At 39.3% G+C, this 27,198-nt stretch overlaps 1 protein-coding gene across 1 annotated transcript; it reads right to left on the bottom strand.

Moving 5' to 3' along the window:
• Window positions 1–1,542: 1,542 nt before the first annotated feature.
• MCEE (methylmalonyl-CoA epimerase) lies at window positions 1,543–27,129 on the bottom strand. The gene is made up of 3 exons (XM_007456421.1): window positions 27,086–27,129; window positions 18,428–18,765; window positions 1,543–1,795 (listed from the first exon to the last, which is right to left on the bottom strand). Exons 1-3 carry the CDS (start codon window positions 27,123–27,125, stop codon window positions 1,643–1,645), a joined length of 531 nt encoding a protein of 176 aa, XP_007456483.1. The 5' UTR covers window positions 27,126–27,129; the 3' UTR covers window positions 1,543–1,642.
• Between the last annotated feature and the right edge of the window lie 69 nt (window positions 27,130–27,198).

Raw genomic sequence — 27,198 nt, 5'->3', positions numbered from 1 at the left:
TCAGTTATGATCACAAAGCATATTTTATATGGTATTTTTATTTTTTATATTTTTGGCCGAGCCACACGGCCTGTGGGATCTTAGTTGCCTGACCAGGGATTGAACCCAGGTCCCTTGCAGTGGAAGCACAGAGCCCTAACCACTGGATCACCAGGGAATTCCCTGGTCTTACGTGTTTTAAATGTTAATGCTACTTACATTTAATGTAATTATTGATATGTTAGAAGGTACGTCTGTCATTTTATTGTTTTTTCCTGTTTCCCCTTATTTGTCTTCAAGTGGGTTATCTGGACATTCTTCTATATTCCATTCTGAATTATCTATATCTATCTTTGTTTAATATTTTCAATGGTAACTCTAGGGATTGCAATATACATATGACGTTTATTACAGTCTACTAGTATTAGCATTTATCTCTTCAGATGGAATGCTGAAACTTAACCACCATTTAAGTCCCTTTATCCCCATCCCCCCATGATACAGTTATCTTAAATATTACCTCTACAAGCATTGAGAATGTCAGATAATGCTATAATTTTTTACGGTAACTTCTAAACGACAAGTATAACTAGATGTTATACCTGTCTTCCATAACCACAACGCTCAACGTGCGCACACTACTCATCACTCAACATCTAATCATCCACGAATTTAAGACCAACCACTTTCCCATACACTGTGCATTCCATACATACATCTGTGATCCCTGAAATTCATCTGATACTTGTTTCTCTTTGGGAGTCTGACCAAAAACCTGATACGCCTCTAACTAAGCACAATCTCTGAGATCTATATTCCCTTCCCTTCCCTTTTCAACTCATTCATGTTGTTTTATAAGTACATTTAGTTCACGAAGCAGTTTTCTCAACTGGACCATAAATTTCATGGCAGTGGGTTTCCATTCATTTTGTAGATTCCTCTAGGACCTGTTGTGGTGTCCTAGTACTTGACAGATAACTACAAATTCACTGCCCTTTCCGTGTTTACTGATTACAAAAAAAAATTCATCTATCTATGCATCCACTAGATCAGGCACCAAATTTTCCACAGAACTTCTTGTTCATACATCTAGCCCTAGCACCCCAAAATACTGGCCCATAAGGAACTTGAGCTGTTCCAGAAGAGCAAAAATTCTGAGGTAAAAACTCCTTAACCTTAAACAGTTTGCTCTAAAAAACTCTCTATAACATCCTTAGGAATCACTTTGTCCCAGATATGTAGCCATGCACAGCTGTCAGGTGTCCTCTGTGCATCCATTCTTACACACACACACACACACACACACACACACACACACACACAGAGTACTCAATTACCCCATTTTAGAACAGGAATAATTTATTTCTATGAATATGATTTTAATAATATTCCACAAGTACTTAGTAATCAAAGTTTTCTCCAAATCAGGAAAAAAAAACCAAAGTAATTAGCAAATATTTTATGTGTGTGTGTGTGTGTATGTATATATATATATATATATATATATATACATATATACATACACACACATATAATTTTTTTAAATCTCTTTCTGTGATTAGATTTAACTTTTAAGTGATGGAAGCAGTGAAGAACTCAATGCCAAAGCACATTTTGATAAGGCTTTTTCAGGGCAATTAATTTAGTTTCTTGAGAATATAAGTCACACTTGCTCCAATTCCACAAGGATTCCACCGCAGTCTTTAGGATGGAGAAAAATCACTGGTTTTCCATGTGCTCCTATTTTGGCCTCTTCACTTAGAATACGAATCTTCTTTTCTTTCAAATCCATCACAGCTGCATTTATATTATCCACCTTGAGAAAAGGAAATAAATAAGAACACATTTGAGATCATAAAAATACCAAACTATCATATCGTAAGGCTTAGAAGAAACTGCGAGCTCTCTGCCTTTGGGCAGAACCATTCTTAAACCAGCACAAAAATAAGCTTAATACTTCTAGAGAAGGAAAAGAAGTTGCTAAACTTTCCTAGGTAAGCAAGCACAATGCTTAAGAATTTTCACCATTAGTAAACATTTCTTACAACCTAAATATGCTACACTATTAGCATGTTCGTCTAGCAGTACTATTGACGATACTGCATAAATTGTTTTTCCTAAGAGCCTTGGGTTCTTCATTTATAAGAGGGACATGAGGCCTGCCATATAAATGGCCAAGAGATTAAAATAACATATAAGAAGCTTTGAGCACAGTTTATAGAAGGTACTCAGCAAATATGAGTGCTTCCCCGATCTCCAAACCTCTCACCTGACAACCTGTCTGGTTATTACTTTTGAGATTAGAACTTCATATACATGAAAATCACTATTAAACCGTCACCAAAATGTTTTTCTCCATTCTAAAAAAATCCAAACATTTATAATTTTGCAAGTCTCTTCTAAAACATTTCTATTTTCTTCATACTTATTAGCAGTCTAGGAAAGGAGCAAATCTGTTTCTAAATACCTGATGGAAGAGTAATTCTCCTCTGTTTTGGAAAATCATCCTCCTAGACTTGGAACCCAGTAAGTGGATAGAAAGGGACAGTAAGAATCCCTGTATTCCTAGACAGTCATACATCACCCTGGAGTTTAATGATCTAATAGCATTACAAACAATAATAAAAAAAAATCCAGAGAGAATAACACCCATGTACCCAAATATAGATTTAACAAATGTTCATATTTATACAATCTTACTTTCAAAGAGCCCAGGATTACATACTGGATTCTAAAACTGGTCAAACCACTGATAAGGATACTAAATGTTACTATAAATAAACTATAATTTCTTCAGAGTACATTCTACTTGTACATTCCTGACAATGTTTCTTTTTAAACCTGATAGCTATTTCAAAGTCATGCCCAGACTATGATGGTCATTTCATGCTATTTTGAAATAGCTGGTCTAGTCTCATCTTTCTCAGAACAGTAGGATTCCTGATAGCTTCCCTTTTTGTATCTGCATATAATGAATTTCATTCTACTGAATTTGACTTCTTTTTCCATTTTCCCAAAGTTAGTCTAAATTCAGTCTTTCCATTTAAAGATAATTTAAAAATTATACAGTACATGAAAATTTAAACATACAGGTAGAGCTAAGAACCCCTTGACTACCACTAATAATACTTCCTGCTCCAGAGGTAACTACTGTCCTCAGTTTGATGTATGCTCTGCCAAATCTTAAAATATATTTATAATCCCTACATATGTATGTAGTAGTAAAGAATCTGGTTTTGTCTATGAGGGATCTGGCCTTGACTTCTGGGAGATAATTTTTGTAACCTTGATAGGAGTGTCTTTGCCCTTGACTTGTGGGAGATAACCTATATAACCTGATAGGAGTGTCTCTGTTTAGGGTAGAAGCTGACCAACCTGGATCTTAAAGTAGAGCTGGCCATCATAGTCTTAGGGTAGGGGCTGGCCATGCCTGAAGCCATGTGATTTAAGGTAGGAGCTATGGGTCACATGATATCAGCAGGTCTGGAGACTGAGTTGAACCACATGGGCATTCAATCAATCGACCATGCCTAAGTAGTAAAGCCCCAAGAAAAACAACATTTCAGTTTGTGTGAGCTTCCCTGGTTGGCAATACTCAATGCATACTGTCACACATCAATGCCCGAATGGTCACGTGTCCTGAGGAAAATGGGAGCTTTGCATTTAGAGCCCTCCCAGACGCTGCCCTCTGTGTTTCTTCCTTTGGTCTGTATCATTTCTCTGTAATAAACCATAAGAATAAGTGTAATAGCTTTCGGGGAGCTCTGTGAGCATTCTAGGGCGTTATTGAGCATGAGGGTGGTTTTGGAAAACACTAAATTTGCAGATGATATTGAGTAAGGGCGGTCTTCTGGAGGACCGTGTGTCCTCTAAACTTGATAGCTGGCTCTGAACTTTGCAGTCTGACTAACTAACATGTATATCAATTAAAGTTTATATATATACACACACACACATACACACATACATTGTGTGTGTGTGCATGTGTGTACAGGGGTACATGATGCTTTCTGTGTATGCATTATTTGTATTTGCTTTTTTATGTAATATATCTTAACAATGTTTTCATGTCAGTACATATAGGTCAACAACTTTTAACCTACTACATAGTGTCCTAACTAATTACTTTATGGAAATATGAAAGGTGACCTAATCATTCCCCTACTAATAAACATTCAGGTTATAAGAAGGGAAATCTGGACTCTTCTTAATGGTTAGACGATAACTTGTCCTTCTCTAGTGTTGCCTATCGAACAAAAGAGTTTGGTGACAGTTCATGGACAAGATTCCACTGGCATTTGAAGGCATATGCACATAGCAGGGACTGGTGAAGACAGATAAAAATATGTTAAAGCAATATTAAAAGATATGGAAGACAGATTCAGATATTCTAGCAAAACTGAGCTAAAGAAAGAGAGGCCAGATGGAGTGACAACAGCAATATTTGAATAGATAACTGATAATTTTCCATAATTGAAGAAAGACTTGAGTCCTCAAATTAAAAGTGCACCTGAGAATAAAGCAGGATAAATAAAGATAAACCAATACCTATATATATAATAGAGAAACTGAATAACATCAGTGATACAGAGAATATCTTAAGAGCTCTCAGGGAAAAACAACAACTCCCTACAATTGAACTGAACAAATTCTTACTAGTAGGAACAGAGACCAGAAGATACGGGAGTAATGTCAAAGTACTGAGGTAAAATTATGTCAATCTAGAATTTTAAACTAGCTAAGTTATCATTCAAGACCCCTGCTTACACACACACACACACACACACACACACACACACACAAAACTAGATGACAACAAAAAGGCTCAAAGGAGATATACCAACCAGCAGCAATGTGTGCCCATTATTGGGATTCTAATTCAAACACACTATAAAAAGTTATAGAATAACAAATTTGAATACCTACTACGTACTTCATGATATTAGAGGATTACCATTAATTTTGTTTTAGGCGCCATTATGATTTTGTATAAATACATAAAAAATGCAATAAACACATACACACAACTAAAATATTTATGGATGAAATTACATAACGTCTAGAAATGTCTTCACATTCACATAAAAGGGAAGTGTGATACATGAGAGTTCATTATATTACTGTCTTTTTTTGTGTTTGAAGTTTTCTGTAAGTTAAAAGAATTAAGGCTAACTACTAAACAAATCGAACTAGAATTTGTAATATCTAAAATAGCAGAGGAAGAAAGAATTTTTTTTAAAAGTTTCTCAATTCAATAGAAGGCAAAAAGGAGAAAAAATAAAAACAAAAAAAACTTTAAAAGTTCAAGTACATTAGTAGTTATTATAAATGGAGACAGGTTAAATTTATGATTTGTAAAATGAGATTATACGAATATAAAAAATTTTAAATATATTTGTTGATTGCGAGAGATATACTTAAACAACAAAAAAAATTTAGCTATATGCTCCTTTTTAGAATATAAGTGTCTTCTAGGAATAGACCTAAAGAAAACCACACATACAAGAAAAGAGTAAAGGGATGGATAAAAGATATACCAGGTAAATATTAACCACAAGAAAGTTGATATAGCAACACTAATATCAGATAAAACAGAACTTAAAATGAAACATACTAACAGAAGTAAAAACATATACAACCTAAAAACAATCGACCAAGATGATAAAACAATCTTGAATCTTCATGTACCTAACAGTATTGCCTTGAAAAATAAAAAACAAACTAAACATGCATACCTCTCAGTATCTGACACATCAAGCAGATAAAAGATTAAGGATAAAGACAAGTTGTAATAGTTCTTTGAATATTCTGGATATAAGTCCTTTATCAGATATATGATTTGCAAATATTCTCCCCCATTCTATGAGTTGTCGTTACACAAAAGTTTTTAATTTTGATGAAGCCGAACTTATCAACCTTGTTTATCACGAGCTTTTGGTGTCATGTCTAAGAAACCATTGCCTAATCCAAGGTCATGAAAATGTACACCTATATTTTTTTCTGAGTTTTATAGTTTTAGCTCTTACGTTTAGGTCTTTGATCCATTTTTGGTTAATTTTTATATGGTATTATATAACTTTGGGGGATTTTTTTTTTGAAATGCTGTCTTAACCCAGTTTTGAGGCCCTGGTAAAGGCTGGTCAGTTCTCATTCTGGAGCAACTGATTAAGCCCACATGCCAATCACCTCCCTTATCAGGCTCTCATATCCTGGGGCCAGTATGTACCCACCTTAGTTGCTGCAGAGACAGGTACCAGACAACTGGGTACAGTTCCTATGCCCCAGAGCCCACAGAATTACTCAAATTAGCTAATCTACAGGGAGCCCATGAAACCTAGCTAACCCCCCTCCACTTGTCCCACTCAGCTACCTTCTACAGCTCCAGTTGCTGTTACCCTGTCCCCAGTACAACCCCATGTGCCCTACCTGGCAGCCTTCTCTCTTCTGGAGCTGTAACAAAGAGTTCTGCCTTTCACCTATCCAAGTGTCACTGTGTTGTGTCCAGCTATAAAAAGAATCTCCATATGGTGTGAGGTAAGGGTTCCAATACATTCTTTTGCATGTGGATATCCAGTTGTCCCAATGCCATTTGTTGAAAAGACTATTTTTCCCCCATTGGAGGGTGTTAGTACCCTCATTGCAAATCAAGTATGAGGGTTTATGTCTGACTCTTAATTCTAGAGTAATCCATTGATCTCTGTTTCTATCCTTATGCTAGTACCACACCATTTTGATTACCTTTGATGGTAGTAAGTTTTAAAGTCAATAAGTGTGAATCCTCCAACTTTGTTTTTCTCTTTCAAGATTGCTTTGGCTATTTGGGATCCCTTGTATTTCCATGTGAATTTTACAATTAGTTTGTCCATTTCTGCAAAGATGCCAGCTGAGAATCTGATAGCAACTGCACTGAAACTGTAGATTAATTTAGGGAATATTGACGTCTTAACAATACTCAGTCATCTGATCCACGAACACAGAATATCTTTCCATTTATTCAGGCCTTCTTTAATTTCTTTCAACAATGTTTCATAGTCTTCAGAGTACAATTTTGACAGTTCTCTTGTTAAATTTATTCCTTAGTATTTTGTTCTTTTTCATGCTATTGTAAATGAAATTGCTTTAATTTCATTTTCAGATGTGTCTTGTTCTATTAATCCAGATACATAATATTTGCATTTTAATTAATGTTTAGTCCAATGAAACTTAATGTAATACTCATATAGTTAAATTGAAGTCTATCATCTTACTTTTTTTCTGTCTCATTAATACTTTGTTCCTCCTCTCCTGACCTCTTGCTTAAACATGTATTTTCGTAGTGTTTGATTTTATCTCAATTATATTTCAGTTATCTCTTAATTTTCTTATTGATTGCTCTAGAGTTTACAATGTATATTTTGATCTTATCTGAGTCTACCATTGCATGTATAATGTATGAAACTTACAATAGCATACTTCCATTTGCCCAACTCCCATCCTTTATACTACTGTCATAAATTTTACTTCTATGTTATAAACCCTACATGCATTTAAAAATTTTCAATTGTCAGTTGTCTCATACATAATTTAAGGTAATAAAAAAGTTATTATTTTAACCTACATATTTACCATTTCTGGTGCTCCTCATTTCTTCTAAAGATCTGAGTTTTTACCTGGTATCATTTCCCTTCATCCTGAAGAACTTCTTTGGTATTTCTTGTAGCACAGGTCTGCTGGGCATAATCTTCTCATTTTTGTTTAATTAAAAATGTTTTCAGTTCACTTTCATTTTTAAAGGATATTTTCATCAAGGTTAGAATTCTAGGGTGACAGGGGGTTATGTTATTTTTTTTAAGAGTTTTTTTTTTTTTTTTTTGGCCATGCCGCGTGGCTTGCAGGATCTTAGTTCCCCAACCAGGGATCGAACCCATGCCCTTGGCAGTGAAAGCACAGAATCCTTACCACTGGACCGCCAGGGAAGTCCCAAATACTATTTTTTTAGAGCAGTTTTAAGTTCACAGCAGAATTGAGAAGTAGAGAGTTCCCACACAATCCCTGCCCCAAGAGCATGCACAGCCTCCATCATTATCAGCATCCCCCACCAGATGGTACATTTGCTACAACTGATGAACCTACACTGACACAGCGTTATCACCCAAAATGCACAGTCTACCTTAGGGATCACTATTGGTGTTGTACATTCTACGGGTTTGGACAAATGTATAATGACATGTATCCATTATTTTGGTATCATACAGAGCACTTTCACGGCCCTAAAAATCCTCTCTGCTCTGCCTAGTCAACATTTCTCCCCACCCTCACAACCCCTGATCTTTTCACTGTCTCCATAATTTTGCCTTTTCCAAAATGCCATATAGTTGGAATCATACAGTATACAGTCTTTACAGATTGGCTTTTTTCACTCAGTAATATATGCATTTAAGATCCCTCCATGTCCTTTCATGGCTTGATAGCTCATTTCTTTTTAGTGCTAAAAATATTCCACTGTCTGGATGTAGCAGCTTATTTATCCACTCACCTACTGAAGGATCAGAGCAGCCCAAAGTCTAGGACTAATTTTCCTCACAACTAATGCAAAGCTCTTCTGAATACTCCACCCAATGTCTCATGAATTACAAGGTCTTTCCACTATGGTTGGTAAGAACATGGCTTTTTCAATCTCTGTGTAAGGATTGTCCCCTCTAATCCTTTCAAGGAGTTCTATTCCCAGCTTCAGGCAGCATCCTCACATGCATGCACTGTTCACTATTCAGATGAAGAGCTGAGAGGCATTGCTGACCTCTGGAGAATACTCTCCATGCAGCTCTCTCCTTTCCAGTCCTTTATACTGCAAACTCAGATCACCACGGCCTCCCCATCCTTTCTGCTCCCACCTCCTCAACGCAGGGAGACTGCTGAACTTCACTTGGATTCTCCCTTCCTGCACTACAGCCTGGAAACACTCTCTCCAGCCAGTAAGCTAGGAAATTGTAGGGTTACCTTGGTTGTTTTCTTTCTCTGAGAAATCAATGTGTTGTGCTGCCGGATGTCCAATGCCAAAAATTGTTATTTCATATATTTTGTCTAAATTTTTTTCTTTGAGGCAAAAGGATAAATCTGGTCTCTGTTACACCATCTTGGCTGGATTTATTGACAGAATTCTAAATTGGCAGTTTCTTTTCAGTACCTAAAAAATGTCATTACATATTGTGTCATTTCATAATTTCTGTTGTCTTTTTCTTCTCTGACTGCTTTTAAGATTTTCTTTTTATCTTTGGTTTTCAACATGACTGTGGTGTGCTCAGGTGGTGTCATTTGTATTTGTCCTGCTTCGGGTTGCTGAGCTTGAATCTGTGGATTGATGTCTTACCTCTGATTGGTAATGTCCTTGTCGACTATTTCTTCAATGATTGCTGCTGTTCTATTTTCTCTCTTCTTTCTTTCTGGGACTCCAGGTATACTCTGCTAAAACTTTTGACCACGTTCTACATCTCTCTTATGCTCTATTCTGTTTTTTTTGTTCCTTCTGTATTTTTTCCTCTTGATTTTAGACTCTGGCCTCTGGAACCTGAGGACAAATTTCTATTGTTTTAAGCCACCAAGTTTGTGGTAACTTATTACGGCAGCCCTAGGAAATTAATACAATCACTATATATCCATATGGAAATTGAACAATTAAGTAAAGGGATGGCACATGGTAGGAGCCAAGTTTCTCCCTATTGGAATGAGGGGTTATAGACAAGCAAGGGAGAAGGCTAGAGTGGTCCATGTGGTAATGGATTAAGGTCAGAGACATCAGTATGAACTCATGAGTTCATGAGCATGTCAAACAGACATCTTATGAGTTATGGTTGAATATAGGCATGCTTACAGATATATGTATATATACAGCATACACACACATAGGTCATTGCTCTGTTAGCTGAGAAGGCCTAGAAGCAATGACATCCCAGTAGCAACAAGCACATCTTGAGCCCAGATCTTGGTTTCTAATACCATTCTCTAGTGAAAGAAACCAGGGCTTCTTGGGGAGATGGCCAGTTCAAGATTAGCAGAGGGAACACAGATGATGTGTCTGGAGCATCTTGCAGTGACAGAAAATAAGGAAGTATGGGAGGAAAAATAAAAAAGATAGGGTATGTCAAAGGGACACAGGAGTCAACCAAAATGCCCTACTGGCAAAGCTGGAACAATTTGAGCAACAAAATAAAGTAGTATTGGATTATAGTCTAAAGTATACAATAAATGTGTATAACTCATTACTAATATAAATAAATGACTGAATAAATAAGTGATTGAAGAATAAATGACTGAATAAATAAATGGGGGAAAACAGAGAAATCTTCCATACAGGAAAATTCCAAATAATTTATGGAATGATCAAGGAGCATAACTCTCCATTCCTTCAGTGTTGGCTTCACACTGTGACTTCCTCCTAAAGATTATAATACGGAGAAAAAGAAAAAAAAATCGTATTTTTACAGTGGAGAGACATGATGACACTTCTTTAGCCGGGAGCTCGAGGCCAACATCAGCAGTGATAAGTCATGTGGATAGTATGTATCCCTGACATGATGTAATGAGAATGGCATTTTACCTTTGTGGTCTTCCTCCCCAAAATCAAGAACCCTAGTCTATTCATGAGAAAAACATCAGACAAATCTCAATTGAGGGACATTCTACAAAAAAACCAACCAGTAATCCTCAAACATATCTAGGCCATCCAGAACAAGTAATGTCTGAGAAAATGTCACAGGCACAAGGAGCCTAAAAAGACATGATAACTAAACGTAATGTGGTACCTGGATGGGATCCTGGAAAAGAAAAAGGACACTGGAGGACACTGGGTAAAAACTAAGAAAATCTGAATGAAGTATACATTTTAGTTAATAATAATGTATCAATTTGGCTCATTAATTGTGACAAATGTACCGCACTAGTAAGATGTTAATAATATTTTTTAAAAAAAGAACCTAAAGAGGTTAACAACATTTGTAATAAGTGGACCTCGTTTGGGTCCTGATTAGAACACATCAACTATAAGGACATTCGTGAATCAATCTAGTAAATGTGATTTATAACTGTGTATATGACGGTGACAAAAGATGTATTTTTGTCAATTTTGATCAATATGATAACATCATTGTGGTTATTTATTTTTTAGAGACACAAACTACATAAAGGTAAAATGACCTGTGAATTACTTTTAAACAGTTGAACAAAGGAAGAAACGATAAAGTGTGACAAGATCTTGAAAACTGTTGAATCTGGGTGATGGGAATATGGGAGTTCACTACATTTTTTTCTACTTCTTGTATGTTTGAAATTTTTCATCATAGAATCATGACTGTTTTCACAGTGCCCTTTTGATAACTTCTACTCTACATATGATCATGGATATTTTCATTATAGAACATTCTACTCAATTATAAATATCTACATCTCTGATATTGCATCTTATAATTTTTTTTTTTTTTTGGCTGCATTGGGTCTTCGTTGCTGTGCGTGGGCTTTCTCTAGTTACGGCAAACGGGGGCTACTCTTCGTTGCAGTGCACGGGCTTCTCATTGTGGTGGCTTCTTTTGTTGTGGAGCATGAGCTCTAGGCACGCACAGGCTTCAGTAGTTGCAGCATGCGGGCTCAGTAGTTGTGGCTCGTGGGCTCTAGAGCGCAGGCTCAGTAGTTGTGGTGCATGGGCTTAACTGCTCTGTGGCATGTGGGATCTTCCCGGACCAGGGATCGAACCCGTGTCCCCTGCATTGTCAGGCAACTCTTAACCACTGCGCCACCAGGGAAGTACCCTGATATTGCATCTTAATTTTTAGTATACTGCTTCTTCAGTATCCCTTAGTCCAAGAAATACTTCTAAGATTTTATAACTTAGATTTTGGGGGAAAATGCCTAATTGACATTGTACTAGCATTTATTTCTATCATTGACTTTGATTTTAAAGACCTTGTATCATGTCCATCCTTCTGTTTAGAGTAGTGCCATAAAATTAACAATTTTCTAAGAGTGCTCCTAATGTGCTGTTTGGCAATAATAAAAAGAATGAAATAAAAACGTTTTAATTTTTCTGAATCGAAAGTAGATGCATTATCTACTCTAAGGGTATAAAGAATGCTTAGAAAAAATGCGACGTAATTTGATTTGGGAAATTAAGTCTGTCCCCCTAAGTAATAAAAATAACATAGTCAATAATAACCCATCTAAAAAAATCTGCTTTTATAGTCCTTTGTACAATTCAACCGTGTATCATATAGCTCTGTAAGACCTTAAATGTCATTGGTGAATATCTGGCCTATTCATTTCAACTTCTTATCAGTTTTGGGGGGGTATGGTAGGGTGGGGACAGGCAGCAGGGGGTATTGCATCTGTGTCTGGGAATTTATTTTGATTTTCTCCTGTGATTTGGAAATTAAGAGGGACAGTACTCCACATAAAAAAATGTTTGGATTCTCAATCAGAATTCAGAACCTTCAGGTAAATCTTATGCTCTCTTCAGTCCTCAGCTGCCTCATCTGAAAATGGCAATGCAATCTTGTTTGTTGAAAGACACGAAGTTGGACTAAATAACATCTTTTTAAAAACCTTAAGGTATGTAATTCACAGTGACCAAAATTTATGAACAAGTAATAATGTGCTACTTTTAATGGTGCATATTTTGATTAATCTTAAAAATATAGGCTTTTTATTTTATATAAAATTATAATAGTGCTTACTGATACCAATAATGAATGAATTTAATCTTCAAGCTGATATAAATCCATGGAAGTTAAAATTAAAAGTCTGAATAAAACATTGCTGTTTCAGCTGTCTTTTCCCAAAAAAACAAAAAACTAAGTGAATTATGCAAACCTAACACTGTTCTCACTTTGTATCGTGTTCAGAAGGTTCCTGTGTAGTCTTGGGGATTGTTTCAGAAGGGCACACATTAGCTTCCATACTGGCCATGTGGTCTGGTGGTGGCTATATAGAAAGTTTCCCAAATGCTGCTCTGAAATTTTTACCAGTTGATAATAAAACATTAAAAAAACTAAATATCTTAATTGACAGAACTCTTTTATTCCAAGAGGATTCCTCCTTTTTCTTCTCCTCTGTTTTTTCTTGGTAATAAAACGCCCTTTCTTTTCCAAAATGATGTTAGCAAGAGACAGAATTTAAAAAATTTTTCCTTATTGAATAACAGAGAAACTTAAAAAACCTGATCAAACTGCCCACTTCTTTTGTTCTCTGGAAATGTTATCATTCTACAAAAGCCCCACGTCTGGAAACCCGTGATACACAGATCACTTGTAGAGCTTAGCAATTCCCTAGGGTTTACTGTAAAGCCGAAATGAGAATGGAGTTTTTCAAAAAGTAGAATTTTCTCTCTTCTTCATTGAAGAACAGACATTTCCCAGCACGCAGGAAATAAGTGACCTTGCTAGTCTCTCACTTTAAAGTTTTTTTCTTTCATAATCTAACATCCTTTGTGTATTTGTACCACCATCTCTGGCACTGCAGAGCTATACCCGCTCACCTGATACACCTCCCCCGTAACCAGTCCTTACCCTGTTGCTGCCCCTCCCTCAGCAACGCGCGCTTCACCCCACGTGTCCTCCCCCTACCCCATCTGGTTGCTTCCTCACCCCACCTAAGCTCCCATTCGCTGGGCCTGGCCCCCTGCATCAGGGCCTCCCACCCCACTCTCCGTACTCAAGTCCTTGCCACCTTGCTTGGGTCCCCCCCTCCTGCACAGAGTGGCCCCAACGTGTGTACACCTTCCTCACCCTGCTCAGGCCCTGACTGCCCAGAGCGGCCACCCCATGCAAGGACATCCGCAAGCCCGCTTGACTTCACCTCCCCATGAGTCATCATCTCCCCCCGCATTGACACACTCCACACACAGCTCAGGCCCCGCCTCCCCACGTCAGGTGCCCCCTGCACGTGCGTGCACGCGCGCACACATTCTGCTCAGGCTCTCACACCCTATGCTCCCAACATGCTTGGGACCCCACTCTCTGCATCGGGCTGGCCCCCAGCACTGCTGCCCTTCTCACTCTGACACCCCAAGCCTGGCGGCATCCTCTGCTCAGACTCAGACACCCAGCGCTGGAGGCTCCCTACGCGTGGGTACCCTACTTGGCCTCCAGCTTTCCCATAGCAGGCAGCTCTCCTCGCGGGGGCCCCTCATCCCACGTGGCCCCGCACCCCGCTCTGGGCTCCCCCGCTCTCCCCAGCAGCGTGCACTAGTGTTTGGCTCTGCTCTACCTAAAGTCTCCAGGATGGCACGAAGGGAGGGGAAGAAGGGGAAGGGGCCACGACTGTTTTTAATAGTATTTATTTTCCCTTTTGTTTTGGCAACTAGAGGGAAATATTTGACAGAACGAGTGGGTACACCAATCTTACCTTGAGTTTTCTCTTGATTCCTTTTCCTCTTTGTTCTAACTTGCACTGTTACTTAGGTTTATCCTTTGGTATCTCATAGGCTGTATTTTGGCCAGTCACCTCTAATCCTCTGTGGGAAGTGCAGGGCACACATAAAAACGTGAAGCAGCGGGCAATCCTGAGAGGACCGGGACTTTTTTGTGTAGCTACACATCCCGGCACCTAATGCAGTGAAAGTCACAGTGACTCTGAAAACGCTTAACGACCAAGAACATAACAGACAAAGACACCAACCAAACAGAACAGAAGGGATCTTATCCAGGGGCAGAGTCCTGGAGGACCCCCGCTGTGCTGAGTAGTAAGCCTTCAGTTGCTGAACTGTGTGTGTGTGGCGGGGGGAGATGTCTGAGGGGTCTCAGAGAAGGGTCCTTCTGGAAGGAGGATGTTACTCAGAAGGTTTAGAGCAGCAGCTATTTACCGACCAGCATGGAAGCACTTAAATATTTTTACAACAGTAGTAATTTGTTGAATAAATAAATATTTTCAGTGGCCTTTAAGGTTTTCACTGTGACATACCTTGCTGTCTAAGTTATTTAGCAAAAGCAGGGGTAGTTCTATTCGATACCACAAACTTCTCCTCAGGGAGAGGCCTGCGAAAGGTCAGAAGCACACACACACGTCAGCACAGCTGTGCCAGACAATTGAGGCTGCTCGGTCCGCATGTCAGCAAGAAAAAGACGGAACAAGATGACCTCCAAACTTCCTCTAGGGAAAGCCAAACACGTGTATTTATCACCTTCCACCTTTCAAGTACCCCTCTCTTGAGTCTCCGTCTATTCACAAAGGCTAGACAGGTTGCCTCCTCTTGCAGAGGGAATGGTCCTGGTCCCCACTTCTGGCTATTTGAAAATAAAATCGTTCTAGAGCTTCTAGAAGTTTCACACACATTCCTTCTGTTTAGAACACATCACTACATGGACGGCTGTAGCATTTGCAAGACGCGGCCATAGCCTCTCGGCTTCTCCTCTCCCGTTGCATCTGGTCAGCCTCGAGGACTTGTTTATGACCAACAGACAGCGGAAGTGCTGCTGTGGGACTTCCGAGGCCAAGATGGAAATGCCACACGGTCCCACCCGGCCTTCTTGGACATTCACTCTGGCCGGTAAGGAGTCAGCAAGTCCACTGCCTGGTAAGGAGTCCGACTGTCCTGAGAAGCGCCCTCAGCTTGTGGAGCTGCAGGGATCACACACATGTGCTCTGCTGGGAGGCCCAGCTGCACACCTGGCGCCCAGCCAGCAGCAGCCGCCAGCACGCGAGTGGGACACCCAGCCCGGCAGAGCCTCACTTCCATGTTTGACCGCAGCTGCAGGACAGACCCCAAGCAAGAACTGCCCAGCAGAACCCTCCCCCAAACTCCCAACCCACAAAATCCCCAGCAAGATACAATAGTTGTCATCACACCCTGAAGTGTATGGATAATGTATTATATGGCCACAGAAACTGGAATGACCAAAGAAATATTTTCTGACGAGTATAGAACTCGTCAGAAAATACAAGTAAGTACAAGGTGATAAAGGTGATAGACACCTTTGTACTTCCAGTGGAAGACAATTTCAGACCTAAGTTGTATTAGCAGGAGAGACTAGGTTACACTATGGTAAAATAATTAACTCTGAAATCTCTGCAGGTTCATTCAACAAAAATGTTTTTCCTGTTCAAGGATTGGTGAGGAATTCTGCTCTCTCTGGTGAGTTAGGGAACCAAGCCCCTGCATGTGGTAACAACTTCATTTCACAGGTTTACACAGCAGGTGACAATGATTCTCAAATGACTCCACCTTAAAGCATATCTTCATTCAGAAAAATGTGTCATGCTATCCCTGCAATACCACTTTTAAAAATTACCAACTAGCATAAACTGGTGGCCTCCAGTACCCACCTTCCATTTCCTCCTTTTAATTATACTAGGCCCCAGGTTTTAGCAAGGCATGTAAGTGCCTAACTACAGACTACACTTGAGGTCGAGTGTGCCATGTGACCAAACCAACGACAGGAACAGGAGTGATATGTTTGGTTTCGAGATCACCCCCTGAAGATACCTGCCCTGTATTCTCTCTCTGCCTTTGGTGAGGCCTGGAGCTACCCTGTAAGTCATATGTTACTGACAGCAGAGCTGTGCCATCAGCCTGGGACAGCTCATCTTAGACTGAGAATAGAAAAATGAAATCTACCCAGTCAAGACATTTTATGTTTTACAGAGAGCAGAGACTAATAATGGGGTATGTGGCATACTAATGCAGCAGCTAACTAACCACTCTTCACAACTCCTCCTATCACCTACCTTCATTTTATACTGACAAACATCTTCATTTCCCCCCTTTAATCTGGACTTTTGAATTCACTTTTACATTACTCAACTTCCACTATTTTTTACTTAACTGAACTTCTAACTCACAGTGGCTTCCTTTGAAGGCCTGGGTTCTCTGATGTAGAACACAGACAGTATAGTGTGGGAGAGAGATGAGTGCATTCAAGGGCTGAGGATCCTGCTTCTCATCCTGGGGAGGCTTAGACAAGCCCTCAAGTCCACTGAAACAAAGACTTGCAGCCAAAATTAACCTCCTAAAAAAGGGATAAAGGTTAAATATTAGGCCTTGTTTAGCTCCTTTGTCTACTATCTTATGGCTTCCCCACCTGAAATTTTAAACTCAGCTAATCCAATGAAGGCAATCTGGCGCCATGGCTAACAGTGCAGATCCTGGAATCAGAAAAAACCTGGGTTTGAACCCCACCTTTGCCATGTCCTACATATGTGACTTCAGGCAAGTTAACTATTCTAACTACTTGCCTGTCAAATGGGGTTAATATAGCCCTCAAGGGTAGCTATGAGAATTAAATAAGGCACGTCTAGTATTTCGTATACTGCCAGAGGACACATGCTGGTAGTTATGATAACCTGATGCCTTTCTATGTGCTTTCCTTCTGCCTAGAATACCTTACTCCCCTTGTCCACCTGGGGATTCCTTCACATTCATTGTAACTCATGCCCTGCGATACCTTACCACCTCCTTGGCCTGCCAGGAGCAATCAATCTCATTTCCTTCATTGCACAACTAAGAAGACATGTTAATTCTGCTTATCCCAGTGCACTGTAAGCAGCTGCCCCTCCTGACCGCGGGCACGGCCATACCTTTCTTACTCACTGCTGAATCCAAGCCCTCAGTGGAGTACACGCGGTAGGTTCTCAAATATATTTGCAATGTAAACTGAATAAATCCTTGGGTTCATGCTGGAACCAAACCCCTCCTCTCTCCTGGATTGGGAATGAGGCCTGACTATGAATTATGTCATTCTTTCTATCAAGAGACTTGTCCTACCAAAATAATTTAAATCGAAGCATAATTGGTAATACTGATATTCCAAAAGCAGTTATCTGAACATGAACATCTACAGATAAAGGCTCTCTAATGAGAATGTTCTTGTCTAACACTTCATGTCTTTTTTCAGGAATTGTTAGCAGATGCCAACTGAGAAGATCTGAGAAATCACAGTCAGTAATTGAAAATGTATTGCCTTTGTAATAAGGAACAAGTTATTAGAATTTTAAAGATAGAAAATAATTATAATACTTAGCATGTATATGGAAATTCTTACTTTATAAAGTCTTGTCACTTGTTTCTTCCAATTGCCTTGTGACAGCGAAACAGTGTGTTCCTATTGCATGGAAAGTCGTACATGGTCAATAAATACTACAGCAAAGACGCAAATCTGTTTTGGCCAACTTCAGTGGCCTTTGTATAGTTGAACCCAGACTTCAATAAAACATATTTTCATTATTATTTGCAGTTTTCTAGAGGGAATTCAGTGGCCTTTGTATAGTTGAACCCAGACTTCAATAAAACATATTTTCATTATTATTTGCAGTTTTCTAGACGGAAAGAGAATATATCTATAGATCCATCCTTGAAGAGAACCAATTTTGCCATTTCCCTGAAAGAACTTAATGGAAGTTTCTGATGACAGCGGCAATATGTAGCCTTCAAAAGTAAAACACATTTTAAAAGAGAAATTTACAATACCAAGGATTAAAATAATTAAAATACCTCAATGCAGATGTGATGCATTCCTCCAGCCTTGTTTTTCTGCAGAAAACCCGCAACTGGACTATCATTTCCCAGTGGATGGAGCAGTTCCATCTTGGTATTTCCCAGGTTGACAAAAACAACGGATACTCCATGCTCAGGAAGAGGGACCGTCTCACCTACCTGGGCCCCGAGAACGTTCTTATAAAATGCCTTGGCCTCTTCCAAGTCTGGCACTGCTACTGCGACATGATTGAGTCGACCGAGGTTCCATACAGGACCAGCCACTTGATGCGAGGACAGGGACATGGAAAAAGTTCTTACTGTTGGAACTGGAGTTTGAAGTCTGGGGAAAAGCCCTGAAAAATGGAGCAGGCGTTGAGATCCTTCTTCTGAGAACTGATGCCCTTCTAAAATTTAATTTTTGGAAAAACAAAATATAGTCATATATGTAAAAATTATTTACATGCCTTTTCTTTTTAATTAGTGAAATTAAATCAGAGTACAGAAATGAAAAAACTTATGTCAGAATTACGCACTCCACTCTGAAATAACTGTCTGGAATTAAAAAGCTAATTCTGAGCTTTCTAAATTCAGGACAAAGGATGACATTTTTCATAATAATTTATATTTACCAATAACACTTAAAGGATAGCTGCATCTCATTAAGGATTACTTGCTATTCTCTGCATTTTATAAAGGGTAAGTTTGAATGTGATAGTGAAACGACATACATTTAATGATGAGAGCAAGCAATTTTGTTCTCTACCTACAACCAATTTTTTGTCTTACGTTCTGCAGTAAGTTCATTGAAGTTAGAACTATAAATACCTTTTAATGTGTACTTTATTTGGATGATTACCAACTAAGGAAAATATCTCATTATTGGGGGAAAAACAAGCAAAGATCAAGAGGGTACTTAAACTTACGAGAGTTTCCTCTGAGTGATTTTTTAAAATTGTTCTTATAATTTAGAAGGATTAGAAGCAGAACTGCTTCTAATGTGAAGAAACCTTTCATTTGGAAACTGAAGCAGGCTGCGATGTGTTCTCCCCATGCGCTACTATTTCTTCAGTCCCCAAAATACTGGACTTTAAGAGCCAGATTCTCCGCAGAATGAAAACTATATACATGTACGAGGTCTAACTATAATCCTGCAAAAGTACATCACTTAATAAAGTATGAAACAGCAAATTGAAGAATACATATTTTAAACAAAGGGTTATTAGCTCTTAATGAAATAACACTTTAAATAGTACCTAGTATTACAGAGCTTCAGCTAACATAAAATTAATTCCCCTTTACTAAAATTTTTGATACCAGGGAAATTAAAGTGGCACTATTTGATCAGATTTAAGACCATATATACCTTGTCGGGAAGGCAGTCTCTTCAGCCGCAGGAGGATGGGCCTCAGGCCTGGAATGCTTCCTCACCAAGAGATAAAGAGCCCACAGCCTGAGTGGCTCTTATCACCTTGTGGGGACTCTCCCTCTTTCAGACTTTGTCTCTGCTTAAAGCATGACTGTCACAAGGCCAACTCCATTGTCACACCTGTCCTCCACAGGGAGAGGACAGGGTTCCTTGGACTGTGACAAAGGGGAACGTGTACAGGCAAATTGTCCTGCTCTGGCCACTGGGAGAGGCCCGCTGGCTGAGGGGGACTGACAACCGATACTGAGGTCATCCAGCTCTGTCTCTTCTCTATGCACTGTCCCACCTGGTCTTGTGTTCTCCTTGGTGAGTCCGGTTCTTTGGACTCACTGTGTCATCATGAAAGTCAAGTGTACTCCAAACTAGTACACACAGACATAAATGTACCATTGAAATCAAATTTTATAAAAAGAATACCTAATCCTTACTAGATGTGATGTGCTCTAATATTTTCTGTTCTACTGTATTTTATTTTAGCTTTTTAAAAAATACTGGTACTGGGCTTCCCTGGTGGCGCAGTGGTTGAGAGTCCGCCTGCCGATGCAGGGGACACAGGTTCGTGCCCCGGTCCAGGAAGATCCCACATGCCGCGGAGCGGCTGGGCCCGTGAGCCATGGCCGCTGAGCCTGTGCGTCCAGAGCCTGTGCTCCGCAACGGGAGAGGCCACAACAGTGAGAGGCCCGTGTACCGCAAAAAAAAAAAAAATACTGGTACTACCCACTAAATCTACCTTGCTGGTTTGTTGTGAAAATTAGACATTTGATGTAAAAAATATAATACTACAGTGCAGGACATTTGTAACAAGTGTACAGTAAATTCAGCCATTCTTATTGTTAATGACACACAGTGACTGTTTGCTGGTTGAGTGGCATGCAGGGTTCTGTGGAGACCAAGAAACTATCTGAAGGACATGGTGGCAGTGAATTTTAAAAATGCTAACAACCAACAAAACCATCAGTCAGACTGCTCTTCCTTTCCTTCCTTGCATCTCTACTATGTGTGCAATTTGCAATGAAAGTTCAATATAGAATGTATCTGTAGTAAAAAAATAAACTGGAGATACAGTCAATGAGCTGTAAAGTGTTGTTTGCTCTGTGAAACTTTAAGAGTATGTCAAACAGTGAGTCTGGGTACTTCTGAATTCTCCTTACCAGTGATAACTTTACAAGAGATGGGGCAGCGGGAGGTTCTCTGGCAGGCATTCTATTGCCAGCAATGGAACATATAGCAATGTCAAGGAGTAAATTACAATACGTCTAAGTGAAGGTGAAGCTTTATATCCTGTGCCAGTGTGCTTTAGGGACATTCCAAAAACTCTGGCACTGAAAAGGAAGCCCAAGCAACTCATGCTATTAGAAGCCTCACTACAGTCTTTCTCCATAACTTCCTTATCATTTGGAAATGAGAGGAGGGAACAGTTTACAAGAATGACTGATACTTTTTCCTTTTAACAGAACACAAAATCTTCTTTGTATGTTAGGAAAATAGAAAGATAATAACATCTTTATATAATGTAAAAATCAAGATTTTATGGCCATATTTTAGTTGACCTTACTTCTAGAAGTGTAAACTAGTTTGTGAAAGGAAACCACTTTATTGGTTTTATTTGGTCCCTAAAGCATATATTCTAGGAATAGGACAAAAATAATATGATGATACTGGTGAGAATTCAATAATTCCACTTCTTTAAAATGAAGGGTAGGGGACTTCCCTGGTGGCGCAGTGGTTAAGTATCCACCTGCCAATGCAGGGGACACGGGTTTGAGCCCTGGTCCAGAAAGACCCCACATGCCGTGGAGCAACTAAGCCACAACTACTGAGCCTGTGCTCTAGAGCCCAGGAGCCACAACTGCTGAAGCCCGCAGGCCTAGAGCCCGTGCTCTGTAACAAGAGAAGCCACTGCGATGAGAAGCCCAAGCACCACAATGAAGAGTAGCCCCCCCGCCACCGCAACTAGAGAAAGCCCGTGCACAACAACAAAGACCCAACACAGCCAAAAATAAATAAATAAAATAAATTATAAAATGAAGGGTCAAGGATATAAAAATGGCCAAAAAGCACATAAGATATTCAACATCATTCGCCATCAGTGAAAAGCAAATCAAAACAATTAGATATTACTTTACACCCACAAAAAAAAGTGTTAATGAGGAGTCTATGAGTGAAATGTGAAATCCTACAGACCAAGCAAATTGGGGTAAGAAACAGAATAAAGGGGTTACAGTGATATAGATCCTTATAGATACTTTAAAAATTGTGTTGCTGAAGAATTTGTTGTGAACTGAACTTTAAAAATATTAGTTTCTCCTTTGACTTTTGCCAACTTTTAAGATATTTTTCAGATTGCACCCCAACTATAGGAATCCACAACTTTTTAGTTTTAGGTTTCTCTCAGAAAGTACAATAGAACTACATTACTTTGAACTCCATAATGTGCAATTCCTGACTATTCCAAAAAGGATTACTTCCCATGAACAAACTACAATGTATACATATGTGTGAATAAAGGTATGAGATACTTAAAAATAGGAGGGTTAAAAAAAACAAACAGGATTGTAAAGATGAACAACTGACTTTCACTCACGTCAGGAATCTGATGTACAAGAAATGGATATGTTACCAAATTTGGTATGTAGATTAACTCTAATTTCAACTTTCTTTCAATATTTTTTCTTGCTAAATACTTTTAGTGCCTTGACTTAAAAATAACTTTGCATTCCTTTCCATTCAGATTGTTTTTATTTCAGACCAGGCTTTCTCGACATCGACTCCAAGTAAGAAAAGGTTTAGCTGCAAGGGTCTATACTCAAACACATTAAGGGTACTTACTGTTTAAAGAAATTATATGTTAAATTTGTACATAAAGTGTCATAGAATGTGAATAATCATTTGTAATAAGGTTTTCTTAACAGAAATATTGAGATATAATTTATATACTATAAAGTTTACCCATTTGAAGTGTCCAATTCTGTTTTTTGTATATTTTCAAAGTTGTACAGACTTCACATAATCTAATTTTAGAACATGTAATAAGTGTTTTTTAAAAATGAATTTATTTATTTATCGCTCTGTGGGGTCTTCCTTGCTGCACGTGGGCTTCTCTAGTTGCAGCGGGTGGGGGTTGTGCGGGCTTCTCATGGCGGTGGCTTCTCTTGTCGCAGAGCACGGGCTCTAGGCACACGAGCTTCAGTAGCTGTGGCTCACTGACTCTAGAGCGCAGGCTCAGTAGTTGTGGCGCATGGGCTTAGCTGCTCCGCGGCATGTGGGATCTTCCCGGACCAGCGCTCAAACCCATGTCCCCTACGTCGGCAGAAGGATTCTTAACCACTGCGCCACCAGGGAGGCCCCTGTAATAAGTTTTTAAGTTTGAATTTTTGCACATCTGGTTTGAGGAGACATACTTAGAAAGTTGTTCATCACAAGTGCCTTCAAGTTAGTTTGGTAAGAAACCCATTCATTTTCAGCATTCAACCAGAGGCACCATACACGTATTTTCATCCTGTTTAAAACTATGATTAGGAATAATTTTTTACTCATTGCAGTTAGTAAATAGACAACAGTTCTGTTACGCCACTTCCATATGACTCCATCATAGATTTATCCTCACAGTCATGTAACTTGGCCACTCTTGTCTTTAACAGGTTCAGTTTCCATTTTCAAAACTAACTTTTTTCACAAAGCCAATCCTTTGCAAGCCAAATTGGAACGAATTGTGTGTGTTTAACCTGATTTGCTTTTCTGAGCTTCTCCTGTTTTTCTGCTAGTTTCATGTTCCTTAAAAGTGGGGTCATAACATAAAATTACCATTTGACCCAGCAACCCACCTCTGGATATATACCCAAAAGAACTGAGAGCAGGAATTTGAAGAGGTATTTATATACCCATTTCCTAAGTGTATATTCACAAAAGCCAAAAGGTGGAAATAACCCGTATCCATCAACAGATGAAAAGATAACTAAAATGTGGTCTACACATACAATGGAATATTAGCCAACCTTAAAAAGGAATTAAGTTCTGACATATAACACAACATGGGTGAACCTTGAAAACATTAAGCTAAGGGAAACAAGCCAGTCACAAAGGGGTACACATTGTATATAAATTGTATACACATTCTACCTATAACAGGCACCTAGGGTAGTCACACTCAGAGAGAGAAAGTAGAATAGTGGTTACCAGGCGCTAGGGTTTGGGATAATGGGTGAGTTATTGTTGAGTGGGTACAGAGAGGTTCAACTTGGAATGATGAAAAAGTTCTGGAGATGATGATGGTTGTACAATATGAAGGTACTTAATGCCACTGACCTGTATACCTAAATATGGTTAAAACTGTAAATTTTAAGTTAGATATATTCAACCACAATGAAATAAAAAGTGGAGTCATCTAAGGTTCAAGCCTCTAAAATAGGATAGATCAAAGCCAGCCTTTGGAATACACTATTTTCATTTTGCTTTTCCTTTATGCAAAGATGTGCATATGAGTTACAAAAGAAACATGCATCTTTATTAATATTCAGTTCTTGCAATAAATATATGACTTGGAAGTTATAGTCCCTTCCCCTTAATTTCCCCCCAACAACTACTGAATAAAAGTATTTCTAAAAATACACATATAAAAATGCCTCTTCTCTAATGTTCAAATTATTATTTATATGTTCACCTTCAGGTTTTGTGTGTAAGTATCATATAAGAGGTAGCACGCTTTATGGTTAAGAATGTGGGCTCTTGTGCTAGACTGCTCTGGTTCAAATCCTGATGCTACCATTGGTGTGTACCTTGGGCTAGTTACTTACCCTCTCTGTGCCTCTGTTTCTCATATAGGAAGATAATACCTACCTCATAATATTGTCATGAGACTAAAATGAATATTACATACAAAAGGTTTAGAAAAGTGCCCGGCACAAAGTACATTATAAATTCCAAGGATTATCTTTACTGTCACTTTTAAAAAGGTACATCAATAACTTGCTTAAAAATGTAAGCATCTCTGACTTCTAATGCATTTTACGTTTTTAAAGGAAAAAGTTGATTGTGCACCTACCCTATACACAGTACTGCTCTTACGTTCAAACTCTTATTTAATAACTAAAGAATTGTTTGTATTTGGAGAATGTTTCGGCACACATAGTGCTCCTGTAGTCACTGTTTCATTTCATCAATCCATAACTACTTTTTATGACAAGATTACTCTTCTTTCACTCTTGAAAATCTACTCGTGTGGGCTCTGATTTTAGAACATTGTTGACAGTATTTCAGTATTTAGTGACTACTGACATCCTTATGGAATAATGCTGCTGGAAGCTATTATAAGCATAGTATTCTTTTCACTTTTTGATACAGGAATACTGATTTACAGTTCTTCCAAGTTGAAATCAGTTGCTTTAGTAACCCTCTAATTCGCCCACACTGCTCATGACTGTTGTTTCATCTTGGGAACTCTTTTTAATATCTTATAGAACCTATTACCCCCAATGCAGATATGGCCCAGTCTCTAGGCATTCTCCATACTGCTGGGATCTTTCATCGGTGTAGGACAGATCCCATGGCATAACATCTCGCTGATCTGATCTCTCCCAATAAAGACGCACAGGTTAATTTTGTCATTACTTTTACGCAACAATGCTACCACACAATCTTGCCTATACAAACTGTGATCACAAATTCTGAAGCAGGAGTGTATCATGGGGTGGCCCAGCTCTGCCTATTAGTGTCAATGGCCATAAATTAGAGAGAATAGTAATAGTTCAGTGAGTACTTCAGATTTTTCCCACTTAGAGAAAAAAAATAGACCTGATTAATTTCCTTGCAGGTCACACTGAGTGGCAAAGCTGGGCCTTAAGCCTAGGTCTGTCTGACAACAAAGTTGATGTTGTGCAACCATGATATTTAATTTTCTCATCCCTCTGACATTCTTTACCATTCTTTGGTTCTCAGTTTTTAATATCTTCAGTGTATGTTCTATAAGCAATGTCTATTTTCTAAGAGACAGCTTTCTAAGAGATGAGATGACTGTTTTATGAGTTCTTTTGAAAAGGGCTATTGCAACGGTATGTGAGCTCAGATGCTGCCTTGTATTTTACCAAGGAGGAAAGGGGGGCCAGGAGGGCATGTTATTATCAAACCTTGAGTATCACCTATTAATTAGAGATTAATTTTTAATAAGTTGTGCTCAGCCTATTGTTATATTTTTTCCTGTATACATATCACCTCTTTAAACGGATCCACAGCTGAGACAGCTACAACTATTACAGCACATTTTGCGTGGTTCTCATCACTTAGTCCCGGTGACTTGCAATGATAGATGCATAAGACATTTTGTGCCTGGTAAGAAAGACTACAGAGATCAATAAATAAAGAACTTGTTCAGTTTGAGACGGGACTTCGAAAGACGACTTGAACTGTCAGTTTGAATAGGTGGAACATACAGCACTTTCTAGGAGAGAAACCTAACATTATTTAAAGTTCATCCCCTTAAACACTTTCTTAAGGTGCTCAGCTGAAGGATTTGTCACGAACGTTCAGGAGTAACTCAGAGACGTCACCACTCGGCACTTCTTTCCTAACAGGGAATTTCAGATTAAGGGAAATAGTTGTCCCTCTGATGAAGGATGAAGAAAAGAAAAAGAGAAAGAGGAGAAAGTAGATGGACTGGGGTGACAGAAAACTTGAGGCTACTTTTTTTAATGGTGGTGTAGAGAACTCAAGGAACCTTCCAATCACTCTACTGCTTTCTTCCCTGATTTTATACAAAATAAGGAATATCTTAGGCCATGTGGGTAAAAACGCTCCTTCTGTATTCTTTACACAACTGACCTTCCAGAGTTCTCAGCAGGATGCTGGCCGAGCCCAGAGTTCAGCCTGCGTTTTCACAGGACTTGTCCTTCCTCTGGTTTCTCCCCCGTCTCTCACGGGGTGCGGTAAACACAACCTCATTGTCCCTCTGCCGTTTACTGCATTTACTTCTGGTCCAGCCTTGCTGCCCCTTAGCCGTGTGCCCTCGCCTCCGGGGCCACTCAGAGAAGTGGTGACTGTGACACGCAAACACACAAGGAAAACCCCACGCTAACCCAGTCGTGCCTGGAAGGCTGGCTCTCTCTGTCTAAAGGTGCTGACAGCGGCCAAGGAACGCATCTCGAGGGCAGAGCGCAGCAGACCCAGGAGCGCCGGCCACGGCGCGGCCTCCTCTGGCCCTGGCGTCCCGTCCCGCACACGCCACCCTCGGACAGCCCAGAGCCCGGAGTATTCACCTACGGCGCTCGCGATCGCCGCCTTCAGCACACGCGCCATCTTGGGAAGCGTTAGCTAATTCCCGACGTACACATGCGTCGGAAGGGCGAAGGCGCGGCGGGGGGCGGGACAA

Source organism: Lipotes vexillifer, unplaced genomic scaffold, assembly GCF_000442215.2.
Source record: "Lipotes vexillifer unplaced genomic scaffold, Lipotes_vexillifer_v1.1 scaffold1467, whole genome shotgun sequence".
Taxonomy (NCBI): Eukaryota; Metazoa; Chordata; class Mammalia; order Artiodactyla; family Lipotidae; genus Lipotes; species Lipotes vexillifer.
Note: the sequence above shows the minus strand (reverse complement) of the source record. Positions and strands in the feature narration are given on the sequence as shown.